At 38.2% G+C, this 21,865-nt stretch overlaps 1 protein-coding gene across 1 annotated transcript; it reads right to left on the reverse strand.

Annotated features, from left to right (window-relative positions):
• Positions 1–4,818: 4,818 nt before the first annotated feature.
• On the reverse strand, positions 4,819–21,700 carry PGRMC2 (progesterone receptor membrane component 2). Its single transcript, XM_004265127.3, has 3 exons — positions 21,060–21,700; positions 8,351–8,506; positions 4,819–6,930 (listed from the first exon to the last, which is right to left on the reverse strand). The coding sequence occupies exons 1-3, from the start codon at positions 21,475–21,477 to the stop codon at positions 6,833–6,835; spliced, it is 672 nt and encodes a 223-aa protein (XP_004265175.1). The 5' UTR covers positions 21,478–21,700; the 3' UTR covers positions 4,819–6,832.
• Positions 21,701–21,865: the final 165 nt, after the last annotated feature.

Raw genomic sequence — 21,865 nt, forward strand, 5'->3', positions numbered from 1 at the left:
TGTTGTATATGTCAGGGAATTGGTGGCCTTCATCTTATTTCTCACCTGTGTGGTAGGTATTATTAGTCTCTGAAAATTAGGCTCATAGAATTTCAGAAACTTGCTCAAGGTCACCAGAAAGCAGCAGATTCCCTTCAAGACCTAAACTCTTCCTCTACAGACCCAGCTGAAACACAGAAGGAATTAAAATGCTTGCTCTTGGGACTTCCCTGGTGGTCCAGTGGCTAAGACTCCATGCTCCCAACATAGGCAGCCCAGGTTCGATCCCTGTTTGGGGAAATAGATCCCGCCTGCTTGCTGCAACTAAGAGTCCGTATGTCTCAGCTAGGAGCCCGCTTGCTGCAACTAAGACCTGGCGCAGCCTAAATAAGTATTTTAAGAAAACCGCTTGCTCTTGCATTTCTTATGTAACAAAGGTGATTTATTCTATCTTATCTTGCTTTTGTCTCCTTTCTCACCATTAGCACAGCTGTAAGGACAAAGGTCTTCCCCCACAAATAAGGCATTTCTTTCCAGGCAAGTGCAGCAGGTGGGGCTGTTTTCATTATGCTTTTATTACATTGCAGTTTATCTTTGGTAAGATCAAATTTAAACTTGCTTCTCACCTTAACTTGCCTTTTCCTAGTCCACTGGAGTAGACTTGGAACTGCAATCAGTGCCTGTGTGATGGCAGTGGTGGGGATGGAGACCAGGGGGGCATAGTGGGAGGGAGCAAACGACTCCTTGGGTGGGATTTCAAAGGCATTGATGAGTGTTTTTAGTTATAAGAAAAAAAAGAGGGAGTCTTCTCCTTCCCTCCAGTTTTCCTTTGGTCACGCCTTTGATGAAGCCTCTAAGCTGTCATTGCTGCAGAACAGTTTTGTTTAGATAGGCACTCAGGACAAGATTGCACGGTGGTGCTTTCATCTAGTTGTGTCATGAAGACGAATCTATATTTTGCACTCATATAGCATTGCTAGATATAAATAAGACTATATGGTTCTACCCTAGAATTGTATTCATAAACTGAAAGGGTACTAGAGCTTATCTAGTCCAGTGGTTTTCCCACATTTTTTTTTTTTAATAGCACAAAACTCTCTTCAAACTTACTTGCAAGCCCAGAACCAAAACCAAGAGGTGCTGCTCCTAAGCTCTTTTCTCAGTTAACCTTTCCTTGGAGCCCTCACTTAAAATCTATTGATATTAGTCTATCCTCTCATTTTATGAACTTAACAAAAAGTTCTGAGCAAATACAATGTGTCTAGCTAGCACCGTACTAAGTTTAGGAAAAACACTGGGCCTCAAATGCTCTGGTCCGTGGCTTATCAGGAAAGACAGGTGATTACAACACAACATAGCAAATTCAGTGATTCAGAATTACCTGTGACACTATGGAGGCATGGAATTGGGGCTCTCTAATCCAGTCTGGGGACGCTGAGTCTGAGCCTTAGTCTCTCTAAGACTGAGCAAATTAGCTAGGAGGGCAGTTAACTTGGGAAGGTGTGGGGAAGAGTATAATACAGACTGAAGAATGCAGTGGCTAAGTAGCTAGGGGTATATTCTGGAAGCTACAAGTCATTTTATGTAGCAGAGAGTTCAGTGGCAACTGGTGAAGAGGCCTAAGCCCTGTCTTGAAATAGGAAGTAGGGTGCCACTAAGGCCTTTAGGTAGGGAGACAAAGAGGTCAAATTTGTTTCGGATTGCCAACAGGGACTGTGAATTTGATGAGGACAAGGAGGGAGGCGGGAAGACAAGACAGGAGAGTATATAGCAGGAGCTCTCTGACGGAGAACGTGAGAGCAGGAGCAAGTCTGGCAGGAAAATGATGCATTCATGTTGCGCTTCCAGGCAGATGTCCAGCATGATTGGACCGGTATCTCATCTGAAGTCTCAGAGAATACACTATGATCCTACATAGAAAGGGACTCGAGCGAGATGTGGGGGGGAATTCCCTGGCAGTCCAGTGGTTAGGGCTCTGCGCTTTCACTGTCGAGGGTGTGGGTTCAATATCTGGTCAGAGAACTAAGATCCCACACGCCGCGTGGTGCGGCCAGAAAGAGATGTGGGAAAAGGTTAACTTTGCTTAACTCTTAATTTGTGGTTAATTCTCACTTTCTTAATCTTTTACTGTACACGTATATTACTTTTATAAATGGGTAAAAGCATAGTTGTTCTAAAGTCTGCCAACTTATCTTCCAAGCTTTGCTCTTTAACCCAACTGGCACCATACCATATATGCAATATCCTGCGTTTTCATGAACAGTACTATGTCGTCACTAAAAATCATGCTTTCAAAGGAAAAATGCAAATATTTACCAGCCTTCTTAGACTGAACTTCACAGTCTGGTTTAGCTGGGCTCCATGCAGATATAGGAAGACAGAAAAATCTCTTGAGAATAAACCAGTGTTCACAGCACATTAAGTTCTCTCTTGAAGGAATAATCACGGGCAGCCCTAATGTTCTGTCACTAGTGATGGCAGAACAAATGCAAACCTGAAATGTAGCTCAGGGTCTCCTCAAAGTCTGACTCGCAGGACTGCGTGAGGAGGTACGGGCTTTTCTGACATGGCCTGGGGATGATGAGCCCCGCCGAAGAGCGGTAAGGAAAAGCGGGGTGGGTCCACTTGAACTTCCTTCCCACAACAGATGGGCCGTAACCTGTGATTCGCATCATCGACCAGATTGATGGCTGACTTTAATGGAGCACACATACTCAAAAGCTGTCATTGAGCATTTGCTACTTTTAATTCATTAGAGGAAAAGAACCATCAGTACAATATTCAATAACTTATTTCCACTATGCTCAAAGCAACTTATACATTTTATAAATTCTTTAGTATAGTATCACCAGCTTATCCTATTTAATTTCTTTAAACCATTAAAAAAAATCAAAGTATAGTTAATTTACAATGTTGTGTTTCAGGTATACAGCAAACTGACTCAGTTATACATATATATGTATATCTATTCTTTCTCAAATTCTTTTCCATTCTAGATTATTACAAGATATTGAATCTAGTTCCCTGTGCTATACAATATGTCCTTGATGTTTACCTATTTTATATATGGTAGTATGTATATTGTTAATCTCAAACGCCTATTTAATCCCCCCTCCCTTCCCCTTTGGTAACCATAAGTTTGTTTTCTACGTCTGTGGGTCTATTTGTTTTGTAAATAAGTTCATTTATATCATCTTTTTAGTTTCCACATATGGTATTTTTGTCTGACTTAACTTCACTTAATATGACTGATAATCTCTAGGCATCCATGTTGCTGCAAATGGCATTATTTCATTCTTCTTTTATGGCTGAGTAATATTCCATTGTATATATATATACCACATCTTTTTTTTTTTTTTTTTTTGGTACGCGGGCCTCTCACTGCTGTGGCCTCCCCCACCGCGGAGCACAGGCTCCAGGACGCGCAGGCTCAGCGGCCATGGCTCACGGGCCTAGCCGCTCCGTGGCATGTGGGATCCTCCCGGACCAGGGCACGAACCCATGTCCCCTGCATCAGCAGGCGGACTCTCAACCACTGCGCCACCAGGGAAGCCCCCACATCTTCTTTATTCATTCATCTGTTGATAGACACTTAGGTTGCTTCCATGTCTTGGTTATTGTACATACTGCTGCAATGGACATTGGGGTGCATGTATCTTCTCGAATTAAAGTTTTCTCCTTACCAGCTTGTTCTAATCCATATAAGCACTGTAAGGCTATACACTGTGTTTACATGCCAATGGCATCTATTTCTAGCAATGTGCTGCACTTCTCAGTTATCAGTAGAGGTAAATGGAATACTTGGGTGAAGAGTCTGATTTACGCCAAGTTTTCAAGAGAATAATTTTCTCCAGTAGTAGTTCAACATATTAACTTTTGCTTTCTAGATTGTAGGTGGGGGTAAAAGTGTCTGTCAGATTCTGCAGATTTCAAAAAAGGCAGGTGGAATTACTGTCAGGAAAACATAAGCACCATAGTCAAGGTTTTAAAAACGTGATCTGTAATCTAAATGGGCTCCCTCCCTAACAGAGAAACTGGCTAGTACACACAGTATAGACTTTATTTGGGAAACATACTGTCAACTTGGAGAAGTTATCAAAAGACAAAAAACTGAAGAGAATAAATATTTGATATTAAAAAAAAAATCAATCACATACTAGATTTTTATGTGAAATCTCCTAATTTTTAACTCAGAAATGCTACGGATGTTTAGGGAGTGAAAGAGAAAACCAAATACAGGGAATCAGACCAAAATTATCTAAGGTTAAGGTCCATTTCAAGTAGATGACAAAGACAGATAATACAGCTGACCCTTGAACATTATGCAGGGGTTCAGAGGTACCGACCTGTGCTGAGTGAAATTCCCCTTACGGCCCTCTGGATCTGCAGTTCCACATCCACAGATTCAACCAAATGTGGATCATGAAGTACTGTAGTACTGTAATACTTATTGAAGAAAATAAAGTGGACCCACACAGTTCAAACCCTTGTTGTTCAAGAGTCAATTGTATAACTTGAAAAGACTGGTGTGTCTTTCACATTTGAAAATTCTAATCATAAGAATTACCCAAGGCACTTCTTACAAATAAAGTCCGAGAATCATTCGCTTTCCATTCTGGCTTAGTGGGTGGCAGGTTTTGACTGGGGACCAAGAATTTGTATTTTAAGCACCTCAAGTGGTTCTAATAATCAGGCAAGTTAGGGAAATAGTGGTTAAGGGAGAAACAACAGCAACAATGCCACCACAGCTCCCGTCCCCTTACTCAATGACTGACTGCCCACCAAACTTCCTGAGAATGAGAACACTCAATTGAAATTGAGGAATTGTCCATAGAACACTTTATTTCAAGTCCAAAGCACAACATTACTCATTTTTCTTAACAGACTACATAATTTTTACTGCATGAATATTTAGGGTTTCTCTATTCACAAGTGTAGATTTACTTCTTAAGTTTAGGCTCAAATGATTCATATATATCAGTTTACTCCAGAGGACACATACTCTAACAAATCTGTTCAGAAAATATTTTACATAAAAACACACAAACCATTTACCAACACTCTTCAGTTGTTACAACCAGTCTTCAGCAAAGATCTGGCTGAAGTTCATCATTTTCTACAAAACATTCCAAGACTGAACACAATAGAATGTAGTATTTTACATACTTTAGCTTATTACTGCAGTTAAAAGTTCCTTTCTTTGATGGCTTCTGCATATATTATACTCGTAAAGCAGGAGAATTCTTTTCTCTAACTGCTGACTTATTAAATAAAATTGTCTTTTTTGGTATAACTTGTCTCCAATTAAGAACCTAAATAGTCATGATGCAATCAAATAATGGACACATATAGGGCTTGTAGTAAGAGCTTTTTCAAACTAACAATAGAAGAATTTAATACCTATCAATCAGTATAATATCCTTTATTGTTTTGTGTTCAATAACTACCACCTGGAGTGCTATTACTTCTAGTATTATCAGTTGGCATCAAAATATAAAGAAAAAATATGTACATTTTAATATATCAAATCTTACCTGAATAATCTCAGATCTCTTGAGAATGTTCCACAAAGTGGAATTTCTTCCTAAAGTTACAGTGAATGTGGTACAATGTGTACAACTTGGTTAACCAGTGCCTGCCTTTCATTTCCAAGATTCTTCCTTATCTTGAGTCAAATACACAATCTCAACTCCCATATCATAATGCACTGGCTTACAGTTTGTATATAAAGTCCAACTCAAGCTTATTTTGGTTTATTGTACATGCTTTATTAAAATGGTACGGGTATTTACAGTATCTGCAGATCCCTTCCAAGGCGCTCTCACACACACTCAGACACACCCACACGACATCCATACTACGGCCTCATGCACCCACACCAGTAAGATGTGAGTCAAGACTCCTAAAATTAGGCAGCTGTTAGGGGATAGAGTTGTTGATTTTTCAATTTTTTTTTGAAAAGAGAAAAGCATGGGGGAATGCATTTGGCCATGACAATGCTAATTAAGTTTGTGTATATTAACATATATGGCAGTAACACTGAATATTCCTTTTACATTCTATATACACAGAATGACATCAAGGTTTTGCGGTCAACAGAATATTCCAACTTCAGTCTCAATGCTGCTTGTAGTGACTTCTGAATTCACATAGGGGCTTTCCCTAAAAATAATTCAAGTCTATGTAAGTGAAATAAGGCACAATTAATATTGATTTGATCTAGGGGAAGGAAAGGGATAAAAACCAGTTTCAAATGATCTTACTGTTGGGGAATTAGCTTTGACTTAAATCCACCTGAAATCCCTTTTTCTAATTTCCAAAAATTTCTTAGAAATAAAAGTTTTTTTCTTTTCTCTGACAAAACCCAAAAAGAAAAGCTCGGGGAGTCATATCTTAGTGTTTCAGTAGCCTTAACTACTCAGACTGATGGGCACCAACCCCCCTCCCTCATTGCTAAAACAGACCCAGCGCATGAAGTAGGAATTCCTTGCTGTTTTTGTAAGGAGATCTGTACACTTAAGTAGCAAATATGTATCAGGTTGTCTTTGATTTAAAAAAAAAAGAGAAAAGGAAAAGTAATCTTGTGACTTTCTTGCTCTTTAAAAAAATCCCTGTCTCCTTCTTTTCAGGATGAAGAAGCCCCACCAGACATTACAAACAACTGCAACAAATGAGTCTGGCAGCATAATGTCTAGTATTCGAATCTTCATGGTGAGACTCATTTAGCTTGTACAAACAATCTGTTGAATGTTTTTTTGCAGCAGGTGAACCAAACCCAAAGACGCTGGACATTCTGTGAAAGGGAGTAAGAATTGCAGTTCTGAAGGCCCCTGACTTTGGTTGTTTACAAAGTTCAATCCTGTTTATTGTGATCCTTGGTATCTTCTTCATCTGTATATTCTGATGGTTCTTCCCCTGGTTTTAGGAGTCTGCCTACATAATCATATTTTTCTGAAAGATACATCAAAAGAAAATCAGTAGCGATCAAATTTGTCTCACTATTCCATTATACAGCAGGGAAGGTGTATGCTTCCTTTAGAGTCATATAGAACAAGATAAGTTTTTCCTATTGTTTACCTTGTCCAGTCTTTGTACTCATGTAACACTTGAACAAAAGAAAACAAGGTCAGGGAACTCATAAAGCTTGGGAATTGTGCTTTTGCAGGAGAGTGTTCCATACAACCAGTTCCTAATCAAGGACACTGCATCAGAATCACTTGGAGACCTTTAAAAAAAATATATGCACATCCAGGACCCATTTTGGAGTCACCCATGCCAGGCTCTTGGAATAGGTATGAGGACGTGTACTTTGAAACTGGTTTAACTCTAATGTGCACTGTGAGTCTCAGAATAGTTCTTTAAATTTTAATAGCCCAAAGTATTGTCATTAGATAGGTAAGTTGGCAATGTAGGGCATTTCCAACAGTTAGAAGACCATAAAAAAGTTAATGGTTACTTTCTTGGGGAGAAAGAGTACATGAGGTGGAAAATCACATGGAAAGTAGATCCAACCAGGAAATATTCTTGGGGAGAAAATGTGACACATGCTAGTAGTCCCTAAGAAAACAAACCAAATGAGAAGATGAAAATTCACTCGTTACTTATTATCCTGTGTTCTCTGAGGTCCCGATATGTGGTGCCTAGTACCTTATTGTTCTTTCTCCTATCAAACTCTCTTCTTAGATCTCGGTTACATTGCTTGTTTTTATGTTACCAGGTGTTTAATTTAGAACATCGTTATGTCCAAGGTGATAACATGTTTAGTCATTTCTTGGTCAAGACTCTGAACCTAGTTTAAACAAATTAACTGACAAACCGAGAGGATAAGACAGGAGGACTGCTTTGTATAGCAAAACCAGTATAAGTGCCAAGAAGCCAGAAGTATTCCAAGGGATCCACAGGTCACATAAATAGCAGTCCAGAGTGTTCACAGAGGCGGTAAAAATTGATGTCATGAGCATGTAATGAAGGAGAATGACATTTTTCCTTTATGGTTTGAAGGTAAGATCAAGAAAATCATTTTAGAATAAACTAAAATTATAGTATCAATATCACTAATTAATTGTTTTAAATAATTAATTGTTTTAAATTCTATATTTAAAAAACTATACCTTAATGAACAAACCTTATAAGACTAAAGGTGTCACAATTTTTATAAATTTTATAGTTTGTAACAAGCCAATTTTTAAATATGGATTTTATAAATAATAAGCACATGTAACAATCATTTTGATAGTTAGCTATGTTTATCATCAAATAATGATGGCAGTGAAAACAGACAGCATCCTTAGGCTCTTTAGTAATGAAATAGTATGTACTTTCTTTGGCCATATATTTAATATTTGCAAAGAACCCAACAAAATGAAGGTACCTTTAAACTGCATTTCCCATTCTCGAACACTCTCCATTTGTACGGCATTCAAATCTGAGAGATCATCATATTCATCTTTAAGTGCATCTTTATCTAGGCAAAATGTCGCCAGTCCTCTGGAGGCATCCCTACCAGCAAATATTCCATATGGACCCGCTGGGAAAAAAAAGAAATTATTTAGATTATCTAACCCTATTTTAGAATGTCTCAAATGAAAAAGTCAAATAAAGGAAACCTCATGACTCTTATGTGGTACACAGCCTTAATTTCAAAACATGCACAGACACTAAATAGGATAATGAGAAGAAATTTCTAAGAATGAGGTAACTATATGTACAGGCGCAGAAAGAAGTCCATGATATAGTAACTGAAAAAAGCAATTCAGCAAATTATATAGTATGACTCACTTTGAATTTAAAAAAAGATATACATATATGCACATTTCACCCACGTTTGTATATGCACAAAAAAACACCAGGAAGAATACAGACCAAGCACTTTACAGTGGCAACATTTCTGGAGAATGGAGAGGAAAGTTTTACTTCACATATAACAGAATAAAGCATTTTCTAATGAGAAGTACACAAGTTGAAAAAAATGGAAATCCCCTGATTTTTAAATGAGCAAAATAATGATTATAGCCATATTCATATTTGAAATCATTTAGGAAATTGAAGGTTATGTGTCAGAAAAGCATCTATACTTTTAAGAATAGAATTCAAAAATTAAATAGACAAAAATCTAAACATTTATGAACATTAATTTGAATTACAGAAAGCACTGCACCATAAAATTCACTGGATGTAGGAAAACTCATTTCTTTTTTAATTACATGGAAAAAGTGGCCTTAATAAATTTAAAAAGTAGCATTATTAGGTATTAATATATTAACATGAAAATAAAGGCAATACTTCCAGTAAAGTACTTTTTCCTGCTTTCCCGTTCTTAAGTACTTTCCATATTGCTGCTTAATATTAGGTGACTATCACAATTATCATGTAAGGGTTATATATTTTCCCACTGAGTGGATACACCTATAATTTATTTAATCATTCCCCTATTAATATAAACTTAGGCTATCATTTTATACTTTTAAATTTGTCTTCTATATAAGAAAATGGGACACTATTTACAACTGGCCAACATTTGTAACTTTCAAACTTTGCTCATTATCTCAACTGACATTCAAAAAGGTATGACAACTGACATTCAAAAAGTGTTTAAGAGAAGAAAATCTAATACTGTTTCTATTTACAAAGTAAAATCTGAAGTTCTTTCATTGGATTTAATTATTTTGGAGAAACATTAACTTTTTTTCTTTTTTTAATTTAAGTCTGTTACAATGCTGTTAGTTTTAAGTGTACAGCAAAGTGATTCAGATATATATATATATACTTTTTCATTATAGGTTATTACAAGATAATGAGTATAGTTCCCTGTGCTATACAGTAGGTCCTTGTTTACCTATTTTATATATAGTAGTGTGTATATGTTAAGCCCAAACTATTAATTTATCCCCCCCATCCTCTTTGGTAACCATAAGTTTGTTTTCTAAGTCCGTGAGTCTATCTGTTTTGTAAAAAAGTTCATTTGTATCATTTTTTAAGATTCCACATACAAGTGATATCATATGATATTTGTCTTTCTCTGTTTGACTGACTTCACTTATGATAATCTCTAGGTCCATCCATGTTGCTGCAAATGGCATTATTTCATTCTTTTTTATGAGAAACATTTAACTTTTTTTTTTTGGCTATGCCACCTGGCTTGCGGGTTCCCGACATCAGGGATTGAGCCCCAGCCCTGGCAGTGAAAGCACCAAGTTCTAACCAATGGATCGCCAGGGAATTCCCAATGTTAACTTTTAAAACTAAGCAAGAACAGTCCCTAGGGAAAGAAAAGCAGTCCACCTTAAAGCAGTTGTGTTTTTTTGTGGTATATAACTCCACATGCTTTGTGGCAATGGCTGTTTTCAGGAGATGGAGGAAAAAAAAATATATATATATATATGTATATATATATACATACACACACACACACACATACACATTTATGTATATACAGAGAGAACTAATGTGATTTTTTTCTTAAGAAGCAACAATGACAAAAAAAATCTGTGAATAATATATAGCTTTTTTTTTTTTTTGCAATACGTGGGCCTCTCACTGTTGTGGCCTCTCCTGTTGCAGAGCACAGGCTCTGGACGCGCAGGCTCAGTGGCCATGGCTCATGGGCCCAGCCGCTCCGCGGCACGTGGGATCCTCCTGGACCGGGGCACTAACCCGTGTCCCCTGCATTGGCAGGCGGACTCTCAACCACTGCGCCACCAGGGAAGCCCAATATATAGCCTCTTAATGCTAACTGGACCAATGCTTACAAACTTAAAACAGTGATTAGTCAAACACACAAAAGAAAAAAATAAAATTGATCAAGGCTATAAAAAACTACAAATGTAAAATGAGAATTTCAACTTTTTGGAGAATTTGCTAGCAATCTCACTTTCCTCTCTCACAGTATTGCAAAGTGGAAGGGACAGTTTTTGCCCTCCCTATTTGGCAGACAAATAGAAACGGAGGCATTCAGTGCCTTGCCTAAAATTACTGACAGAACTGGGAAGTAACATTTCCACTTTTCTGACTACCCCAAACACAACACATCTTGAGAAAACACAGAGGACCCACAAACCCAAAGATGGAGTGACAATCCTGAAAACTGGAGCATTTCACTAATCACAAAATTTCAGGGAAATGACTATTTTAGAATACCTGTTAAATCAAAATGGAAGAGCATTAACAAAAAAAGCTTTTTTTTTTAAGAAATCATCAGCTTTTCTTAGCATTGTGTTACAATATTTACCTCCCTGGCCTACAAAAGTCAATCTACTTCAGGATACTTCACAGTATCAACCTTAAAACATATCCAAATGGTAAACAGGAGAGAAGAAAAGATGATCACTATAAAAAATAGGAGTCATAAAACCCTCCATCTTTGAGTGTATTAACGTATAACAGTGTATTCTTTAGTAAAATTGTCTGCCAACTTCCCTAAGAGGGAATGATGTTCTTTTTTTGGTTTGGCTAACTTAGAGTGAACTTGAGTCAACAGTTAATAACCCAAGCCTAATTCTAGACAAAATGATGTTTTGTTAACTCCTGAAAAGAATGATTCAGTGATTAACATATTTTCCTACTCTTTGTATTGCTGTCCTCTCCACATGCTTCCAATTTCCCTCAAGAAGCATTTAACTTCTGAAAAGGTTTTTCTGAAAACAGTTTTCTTTACTTTTTCCTCTAAGACCATAAAGAACGTAATATAAAGATTCAGAACTAGAGTTGGAAAAGGATGAGTTGCTTGGAAAAAGGAGGATTTGAGGTCCAGTTAAAGTATATTTCTCTGCATCCCTAACACAATCAGAACCATATCTAAGAAGTCAGTAATACCTCCCCTTTCCACTACCTCCTTACATAACAGACCTAAATGTTACTGATTCTAATATTTTGATAACTACTCTTGGCTATCCATAATACTATAATTGCAGAGAGCTACCCAAGGAAAGCAAATTTTAAATGGTATTAGGTCTTCAGTATGGTATAATTTACACACACACACACACACACACACTCAAATCTCGCTTATATAAATTAATCAGATTGTTTTGATTAAGGCTCATTTAGATATTAACATTTCAGTAATAACTAAGCAAATTATACTCTTGCTTTATCAAAGACTAAAATATAGTGCTGATACAAAACTAGATTTACAGTTTCAAGAAAATTCTTGCTACAAAAAATGTACCCAATTATTTAGCCAAGACAGATTCTCTTAAAGGTACATATATAACAAATATCCTAGGACATCATTTTAATGATAAATCTTATTTCCATGATATTGTTAAATACACCGAAATGACATTATACTAGTTAGAATTCAGATTTCATTAACAGTTTTAAGAGTTAATACCACTTATGATACAGATTTTTAAAGTTCAAAAATCAGTAAATCTACTAGTTATTGTATCCTGAAACTGCTTACTTTAATACAATCAAGTGACAATGGGGTGACATATTTTTGAAGGCAACAACATATGGTCACTGTAAAACAATGTTTTAAAGAATAATTTAATGAGCAAACAATTCCAGGAGGAAGTAAATAAAATATCTAAAATATGTAACACATAATTTTGTGACTATTAAGATGATTATGTATCTACATTAGTATTTATGAAGAGAAAATTCCAGAATGTTTTAGTTATTTCCATGGTATAAAAACCATAGCTCTCAGAGACAAACTTTAATTCATTAAAGTTTATAAACAGCCCAGTTTTCTGGCATGTTCTGACAACAGTCTTCTGTGATTATTGAAGTTAAAAAAAAAATCTAATAATACTTGGTATTGAGTAATTTATTCCAAATAAGGTTATAATGTGCCTAGGAACAAATGAAACAATATGTAAAAGTGACTAAATGAAATCCAACTAATAGATATTATTTTTTTATACTTAGCTCTAGGAACTCCCAGGACTTTTAGAGAGAAGGTAGCATGGTAAAACTGAAAGAATACCTCTTAAGAAGTTAAGATACCTGGGTTCGAGGCCACACCCTACACTTGACCTTGGGCAAATTTTACATGCCTAAAATTGGAGGTCAAACCAGATAATCTCTTGACTACTATAATTCTAAGAGGAACTGAAAACTCAACCTTGCTTCGAAAATTCAAACTAGGAGGCTCTCAGCAATACTGTGGGTTGAGCTAGTGGCCCTGGCCCCAGGGCTCAAGGCTGGGCTGGGGGCAGGGAAGACTTTGAAAAATTAAAACCCCAGGCCTGTGCCGTTTGTGGGAGTGGGGCCTGAGTTCACCTAGCCCAGGTAGAATGAGAACTCTAAGGTGAAAAAAATACAATAGCATGGATTTAAATATCTGTTGGAATTTAACAAACAGTAATGGTAATACAGCAAGTATTGGGAAAAAGAAGTTATTCTATAAATGATGTTGGGATAACTGAACAGCCCTCTGTAAGAAAACAAAAACAAAAGTTGGATGCTTACTTCACTTCTTAAAACAAAATAAATTCCAAGTGGAACTAACAAACTAAAACCATAAAAGTATTAAGAAACTACAGATTTTAAAAAACAATCTTTAAGTGCAAAAAAGCTTTAAGTATGATACAAAGCCCAGATGCAATAAAAGTCATGATCGAAAAAATGTGGCAAAAAATATATGAATAGATAATTTGTAGGAAAGGAAACATAAATGACTCAAATTTTTGAGGATGTCCAACCTCACTGAGAAATGTAAATTAAAATGATATTGAAATACTATTTTAACTGCTCAGATTGACAAAGACCAAAAAGTTTAATATCACATTTTTGGCAAAAGGGTGAGAAACAGGCATTTTCGTGTGAGTGTAAATTTGTCCAATGTCTCTGGAGGGCAATTCGGAAATAAGTACCCAAATTAAAAATGTCCATACCCTAAGACTCAGTAATTTTACGTCTAGGAATTTATTTGATAGATAATTATGATTTTACTCACGTTTAAAATGATACATGAATATTTAGAGCAGTACCATGTAATAACAAGAGATTGGAAACAAATGTTGATTAAAAGTGGACTACTGGGCTTCCCTGGTGGCGCAGTGGTTGAGAGTCTGCCTGCTGATGCAGGGGACACGGGTTCGTGCCCCGGTTCGGGAGGATCCCACATGCCACGGAGCGGCTGGGCCCGTGAGCCATGGCCGCTGAGCCTGCGCGTCCGGAGACTGTGCTCCGCAGTGGGAGAGGCCACAGCAGTGAGAGGCCTGCGTACCGCAAAAAAAAAGTGGACTATTATGATATATTCATATAATAGAATTTATGCACACATTCAAAAGAATGAAATGGTTCTCTTTAAACTGATATGAAAGGCTCTCAATATGTTAAAATATTGTTAAAGGTTTGTATAGTATGCTACAATTAGTGCATGGGAGGGGTGTACATACCCACATGCTTTCACTTGCAGAGAATAGCTCTGGAACAAGACTCAGATACTCAGACTGGTTCCTCACCTCTAGGGAGGGGAACATGGTGGCTGGGTTGTGGGAAGGAGACTATCTTTTACTATATACCCTTTAAAATTTTTCTATCTCAAGCACGTATTACCTAATAAAAAAATTTTTTTTCAGAAACTTCCATTGAGGCATACCCCAAACCACTCCACAGGGAGACTTCCACAACCCAAGGCTCATGGAACATCACAGAAAATATTCAAGAAACAAAAAGACAGCAATTGCTGAATTTTGTAATACAAGTTATAACTACATGAAGAAACAAACTACCATGGAGGAGCACACAGAACAGATATGAGAAATGGTATCCCAAGAATAAGATAACAGAAGCAGATTAAAGAGATATAGTATGTTTAGTTAAAATTAAGAAATTAAGGGGACTTCCCTGGTGGTCCAGTGGTTAAGAATCCACATTCCAATGCAGGTGACGCTGGTTCGATCCCTGATCAGGGAATTAAGATCCCACATGCCATGGGGCAAATGAGCCCGCATGCTGCACTACTGAGCCTGCGCACCTCAACTATAAAGCCTGTGTGCTGCAAACTACAGGGCCCACGTGCTCTGGAGCCTGTGCACCACAACTACAGAGCCCCATGTACTGCAGCTACTGAGCCTGCGCTCTGGAGCCCACACGCCACAACAAAAGATCCTGCGTGCTGCAACTAAGACCCAACGCAGTCAAAAATAATAAAAAACAAAAAAACAGAAAACAAAAAACTAAAAAAAACATCATTGAGGATATGAGTTAAAAAAACAGTTAACCCACAATTTTATATCCTACATCTATACTATTATTCCTGAGTGAGGGCAGATAGACACAGAATCTTTTTCTATCAATGAAAAAAGCTATAGGATGTACCTCACTAAAATGAAAACTGAACCCTGAACAAAGAAATGAGATGCAAGAAATGACACTGAATAAAGAAAATGGTAACTATGTTGGTAAATTTAAATGAAGATTGACTATTAAAAAAAAAGTTAATAATTTAACCAATTTGGGGGTAGAGTTTTAAAAACTGCAGTAAAACTAGAAGTCTAATAGTAATAACATAGAAAAAATGGAATGTGGGAGGAATTATAGAGTTAATGTTTTCTAACCAGGGCCACAATATATGGCTATGTACCATATAACTCCAGGGGACACCATTTACATTTGTATACATGATAGTTTTGTATATTTAATATTAAGAAATATTCTGTCAAATGGCAGTGAAGTGTCTTAAAGAGTTCTTTCTAATTCATACAAAAATGTTTGGTTAACATTCTTATATTCTATAGCAAAAACTGAAGGAAAAGAATCTTATCACCAAAAGAATAGAAATAGAATGCATCCAAATCAGTGGGGGGATGTGAAACAGAAACAGACACACAGACATAGAGAACAGACTTGTGGCTGCCAAGGGGTGGGTGGAGTGGGGGAGGGATGGATTGGGAGTTTGGGGTGAGCAGATGCAAACTAGTATACAGACAACGTATAAACCAGGTCCTACTGTATAGCACAGGGAACTATATTCAATACCCTGTGATAAACCACAGTGGAAAAGAATATAAAAAAGAATGTATATGTATGTATAACTGAAACACTTTGCTGTATAGTACAAATTAATACAACATTGTAAATCAACTATACTTCAATAAAATAAATTTTACAAAAATCAGTAGGGGAGAAAACGTGGAAGGAATAAAAAAATAAACTGATTAAGTTGTTAAAAGACGGTATTGATATTAAATTTTATGAAAAAATCAGCTATATGTTATTTATAAGGAAAAAAAACACAGATTGGTTAAAAGTAAAAAGATGGAAAAAGAAGCACTGAGGTAACACTAATCAAATGAAGCCTCAAGTCAAATCTGAAAATCAGTAAGGGTGATAAGGATGTTTCTTCCTCTGCCGATCAACACAGTATCAGTTCTAGATCTAGTGCTTAGATAGCTTCAAAACATTGATATACCCAATCTTTGTAAGGCTGGCTCCTTCAGGTTTTTGCTGAGGTATCAATCCTCACTTTCTTGACAAACCAATATAAATAAGGTAACTTTCTTAACCGTCTGATCTAAATAAAGTCCTTTGTTAACCTCTATTACATATCCTATTCATTTATTTCACATCATATTTAATTACAGACTATAATCATGTATTGAATGCTTGTTTATCATTTGTCTTCCTCAACAGACCATAAACTCCATGAGGGTAGGGAGGCAAATGTTTTGAAGACTCAGAGAACTCTCATTTCTCAAAACATCTTATCTAGGCAACAATGTAATGAAATCCAGGCAATTCCTTCTTAGAGTTTAAAAGTGGAGATGAAATCCTATATTAAAGATCTTGAGACAAGATGCTGGCTCTAAGAGTACAGCAGTTATTTAGTGATGTCTGTCACAAGTACATGGGGGAGGAGTGATCTATGTTACACTGTTGAAAGAACTATTATAAAAGAACTTGAATGGCTAACTCCAGATGTTACTAAATGTACTCCTTTCCTCCAACCTGAATAACATTTTCTGGTCTTATACATGCTTTAAGCTATCCTATTATACTTTGTGTTAGTATTTAATACAAATACAATTCCCTCTTAGATTAAAAACACTGGAATGATGTTGAACTCAGAAGAGCCAAACAAGAAGGTACTGTAGAAATTACTAGTATAAATTTGAGCAGAGTATCAAAATTCATCAGAAGACTTAGCTGATCCCTTTATCTGATTGGCAGGTAATGAATAGTAGGTAATGAATGTGTATGGGCATTAGACCTAACACAGACCCAGTTGGCTTCAAAGCAAGAAGCTAGGATGAGAGCTGGGTAGTGTCAGTAGGACATTGATGAAGGAATAGGTTTGTCTATATGCCTAAACTGTTGCTTCAGCTGCAATTCTTCAAACTACAAATAAAACTCACATATTGAACATAAAGTTAAAAAAGGAGGAAAGACACATGAAAGGTAAATGTGCTCCTTTCCCCCACCTCCTAAATATTAGGCATCTCATGGGGTACTTCGTATATACTTCTTTCCTTTCCAGTGGAATTTAAATGGTATGTTGGAGAAAATACAGCTTTGGTATATGTCAAAGAATACATGGAATAACGGGGGAAGCTATATATCTAAATATCAGAAACGCAGATAAACTATTAGAAAGGTCAATTGTATAATTTCTTGTCATTCTAAAGAATAAAAAACACTGTTTTAATTCCACTGCAGTAATATTACATCAAATTATTTAAAATTATACTATCTGTTGGAGTCTTCCTCATCTATTATGACTATGGAAACGTGAAATTATATTATGTTGTGATACAGTGGGAGGGGATAGCCTATGAAACCTGTTAGACTGGGTTTGATTTCTAGCTTGGCTACTTACTAGATATGTGACTTGGGGCAAAATCTCTGAGTTTCAGTTTCCACGTTTGTAAAATGGGAACATTACTTATTTCCTAGGGCTGTCTGAAAATTAAATGAGATAATAAGCCCCAAATGGAGTTTCCTACTCCTTCTACCCTGACCTCTAGAATCAATGCTGTTGAACAGAACTCAATGGGAAGACGGAAATGCTCTATAAAGTGCACTGTATAGTACGGTAGCCATGTGGGTACTGAGCACTTGAAATATGGCTAGTGTGACTGAGGAACTCAATTTTTAATTATATTTAATTAATTTAAATTTAAAAAGCTACACGTGGCTTGTGGCTACCATATCAAACAGCACAACATAAAGCCATGAAGTGTGTTTCTTTTGAGGCTTTAAATCCTTATGGAACTAGGAGAGGGTATAAAAAATAACAGCAGTGAGATTCTCTTTAAGTTTATCCCAGAATGCAGTATACCTGAAATAGAATAGATAGGCTTTGCGGTCAAATATGTCTGGATTTGAATACCATGTCTGTGTGACCCAAGCCAATTTACCTCAAATTCCTAAACCTCAGGCTCCCCATATGAAAGACAGAATACTCACTAATCTCACTGAAGCACTGTGGAGATGACAAATTAATGGATTTGATGTAGTAGCTGCTTAACAAATCTAGTTCCTTTCTCCTTCCACATTCATTGTTTCTTACATGACCACTTTCCTCACGTGTTGGCCAACTGCCTGAACTGTTACTAAATTTAATATTGACAAATGTAGTTAATGACAACTGTTTGCCAATATGTTTACTCCACTAAATTAAACTGCCAATATTTAATTTTTTAAGAACCCAAACTTTAAAAATGTATGGCTAAAAATATCTTCAACACAGAAAAAGCCTCACAAAACAATCTAACTCTAAAACCATTACTGAGAAATGGGAGTAGATATTGGTTAGGCACAGAAACTAGGTTTTCTAGCTCCCTTAGCTCATTCTTTCAGCTACTAAGAGTCTCAGGTAAGGATTTTTACTTCTGAATTATTCTGCTACAAAACTGCTTAATTGATTTGAGGATGAAAATAAAAAATTAAAACCAAAACCGAACTTATGTCTGTTTCATAGCCAGAAATTTGGCTTCAAGACTTTTGGGAAGTATTTTATCTTCTCTTAATGTGAAATATATTCTCAGCCCCTAAGATGATCTGGCTACCTTTAAGGTTCCTTTCAATAATAAAATATTCCAAATATCTCTATTAGGTTGTTAATTGATAAGTACTTAGAATAAAATAACTGAATATCACTCTTAGCCTGTTCATTAGGACCTGGAAATCAGTGGAAGCTAACCTAAAGCTGACTCCTCTGTTGTTACGAGGAACCCCCTCACTGGCTCAAGCCACACAAAGGCTGTCTACATTACAACTATGACTCAATTTTAAAATTTCTGTTGCAGAACATTTGCCACTGGATCCTGCCAAACTGTGTCTAAGGCTGTTTCTCCTAGCTATTTTCAGATAGTGGCAAGGCATAATGTGTGAGGACCGATATGCTTCTTTGTACTAATACTTTGGTTGCTTCACTGTCAGTTTAGATAGGGGTACAAAGGTAGAGTTTTTAGTTTGGTTAAGCTCTGTATTAAAAATCTAAACCTGTACACAATTTCTAATCATCGAACACACATACTGTGTAAATCCTTGACTAAAAAAAAAAAAAAACTATTTAATTTGGTCTGTCCGTTTAAATATTGTACTTTGGCCCTATTGTCTTATCCCCCATGCTCATAAGTAAACAAAAAAAGTATTAACTATTTCAGCTGATATGAGTAGGCAGACATCTGGTTTTCATTTTTATACAACGAGAAGCAAGTACTTAATAAGTTATCTGTGACTTGGTTGGATTGAATGTACTATAAATATATACAGAAAATACAAGGCACTAAGAAATAAATAGTTCAACATGTAGAATCTCCAATTTCTTACCTCTAATTAACAACTAACCAAAGCACTTCTAAAATACCTTCCAGCCACTAAGCACAGAAATCATAAGTATATATTTGCAAGTGTCAATAAATCTCATGGACTAACAGATTAAAGAGGAAACCAACTTGTTTTTAGACTTGCCAACCCCCTTGACTTTAAGACCTGGATGTACTCTTTCGAATAACAGGTCACTCTAGGTCTCTAATTTTATTTACTTTTATTGTAGTCACTTTTTTAAAGCTCAGAATAACTACACAACCAGCATGTACAATGTTGATCAGTTTTATGGTATGCCAACAGGTTCCATGAGTCTGAACTGAAGTTTATTAACATAATCTGAAATGTATGCTATAACTACATTGTAAAAGAAGGGTTTCTAAACCAAACACCCTACACACACACAGTTCTCTGAAAGCAAAGTTTTAAAAATCTTTAACTTGCAGCACTGGTGCCTGGGGGTATGAATTTATAGCTGTTTTAAGTTTTTGCTCCTCAGTGAAAACACAATAAATCATAATCAACGTGTAGTTGAATACTTGCCTTCCTACTAAAAAAAAAAAAAAAAAAAAAAGATAAAAGAGAGAAACCGGACAGGCACGCCTGCTGGGTATATGAGCTCCACCCCCAAAACTCTGGGCGAAGACCCTTGCCAGTATTTATTAGGATCTGCATTCAGGTCTGCCTCATCCCACATATATTGTTAATCTTGGAAAGCATCTTCGTACCAAAACCCGTTTTTTTTAAAAAAAAAAAAAAAAAGAGTCGAGGTGTTGCTTATATGACAGGAGTTTACAGAGGGCTGGGACTTGGAACTCCGTGTACCTAAATGTGGCCTTATGGGGAGTAGTAGAGGGAAAAGGAAGCTCAGTGGCGCGTGCACACACACGCGCACACACACACACACAGAGTAAAGAAAGGAAAGCTATGAATTACAGCACCTAAAACTTTAGGTCCCTACTTTAGAAATCTTTCTTCTCTCCCGCCCCCAACGATCCCAGGAATCAGAAAGCTCAGGCAAGGCTGAGGGCCAGCGTGACTGGCGACAACTAAAAGGATTTTGAAAAATTCAGCACAAGAAAAGGCTGCGAGGAGAAATGGGATAGGAGAAAAATGAAAGATGAGAGCTGGCTCCTGGGGCGACACTGGGACCCCGACTTCGGGGGGGTAAACGCCGGAGGGGCCCGCGGCCGAGGCGTGTGGGGGGCGGGCCGTCTCAGGTGCGGGAGACAAGGCGCGGGGATCCAGATGTCGAGAAGGATGGCAAGCTAACTCTTTGCCCAGGGGCCTCCCCATCATAAGATGGTCGCGCTTGAGCTGCAGGGGGTCCTCCCCCTCCCCGTCCAACTCCTCACCGGGGCCGTAGAACTTGCTGCCTTTGGTCACGTCGAAGACTTTCCCATTGACCGCAAGCAGGATGCGCGGGGTGCGTGACCCGTCGTACTGGCGCAGCTGCTCCAAGCTGAAGTCCCGCTTCTTCATACGAGGAAGAGAGGCAGCGGGGCTCTCCTCGCCCGCCCCGGCCCCAGCCCCCAGACCCCGCCGCCCCCAACGCACCCACAGCCGGTAGGCCCCCAGCAGCACCAGCGCCACCAGCGCCACGTTCAGCAGCATCTCCCCGCCCCCCGTCAGAAAGGCCAGCGCAGCAGCCGACCAGCCGCCCCCTTCTGCTGCCGCTCCCGCGCCGCTCGGGCTCTCGCTGCTACCGTCGCTGCTGCTCTCGCTGCCACTCCCCAGGGTGCCTAAATTCACGTCCCCATCACCCGCCGCCATCACTGCCCGCCAGCGCCTTCCTCTCCTCCCCGCCCCCTGCCCTCCCCAACCCCACGGTCGGCCCCGCCCATGTGGGGCCTCCCAGCCAATAGCGTGAGGGTAGGGGGCGGGGTCAGGCCGGCTCCCGACTGGGTGTTAACGCGGTAACGTTGTCTTGGATCTCTCCCTCCGTCCCCCTCCCTCCTTTTGCAGGCCGCGCGCGCGTGCGACGCCCCGCCCACCTCGCCCCACACTTCCCTGCTCTCGTCCTTCGCCTCTAGTTGAAGTAGAAGAGGGGGGCGGGTCTGAAGAAAACACCGTGCGCCGGCCGCGCGCGCGGGCGGGGCGAGACTACGGCGCGTGCGCGGGCCCCGCGGCGCCACGCGCTCTCCTTTCCTCTGCAAGCCCT

This window comes from Orcinus orca, chromosome 4 (assembly GCF_937001465.1).
Source record: "Orcinus orca chromosome 4, mOrcOrc1.1, whole genome shotgun sequence".
Classification (NCBI taxonomy): domain Eukaryota; kingdom Metazoa; phylum Chordata; class Mammalia; order Artiodactyla; family Delphinidae; genus Orcinus; species Orcinus orca.

Bases quoted from the DNA above. Each gene is read 5' to 3' on its own strand.
- PGRMC2 (XM_004265127.3), bottom strand. From the start codon at position 21,477: ATGGCGGCGGGTGATGGGGACGTGAATTTAGGCACCCTGGGGAGTGGC. The intron at 8,507-21,059 runs GTGAGGAGTTGG...TTTTTTTCCCAG, and splicing joins CAGCAAGTTCTACGGCCCCG to CGGGTCCATATGGAATATTT. The intron at 6,931-8,350 runs GTACCTTCATTT...TGTATCTTTCAG, and splicing joins ATGGGAAATGCAGTTTAAAG to AAAAATATGATTATGTAGGC.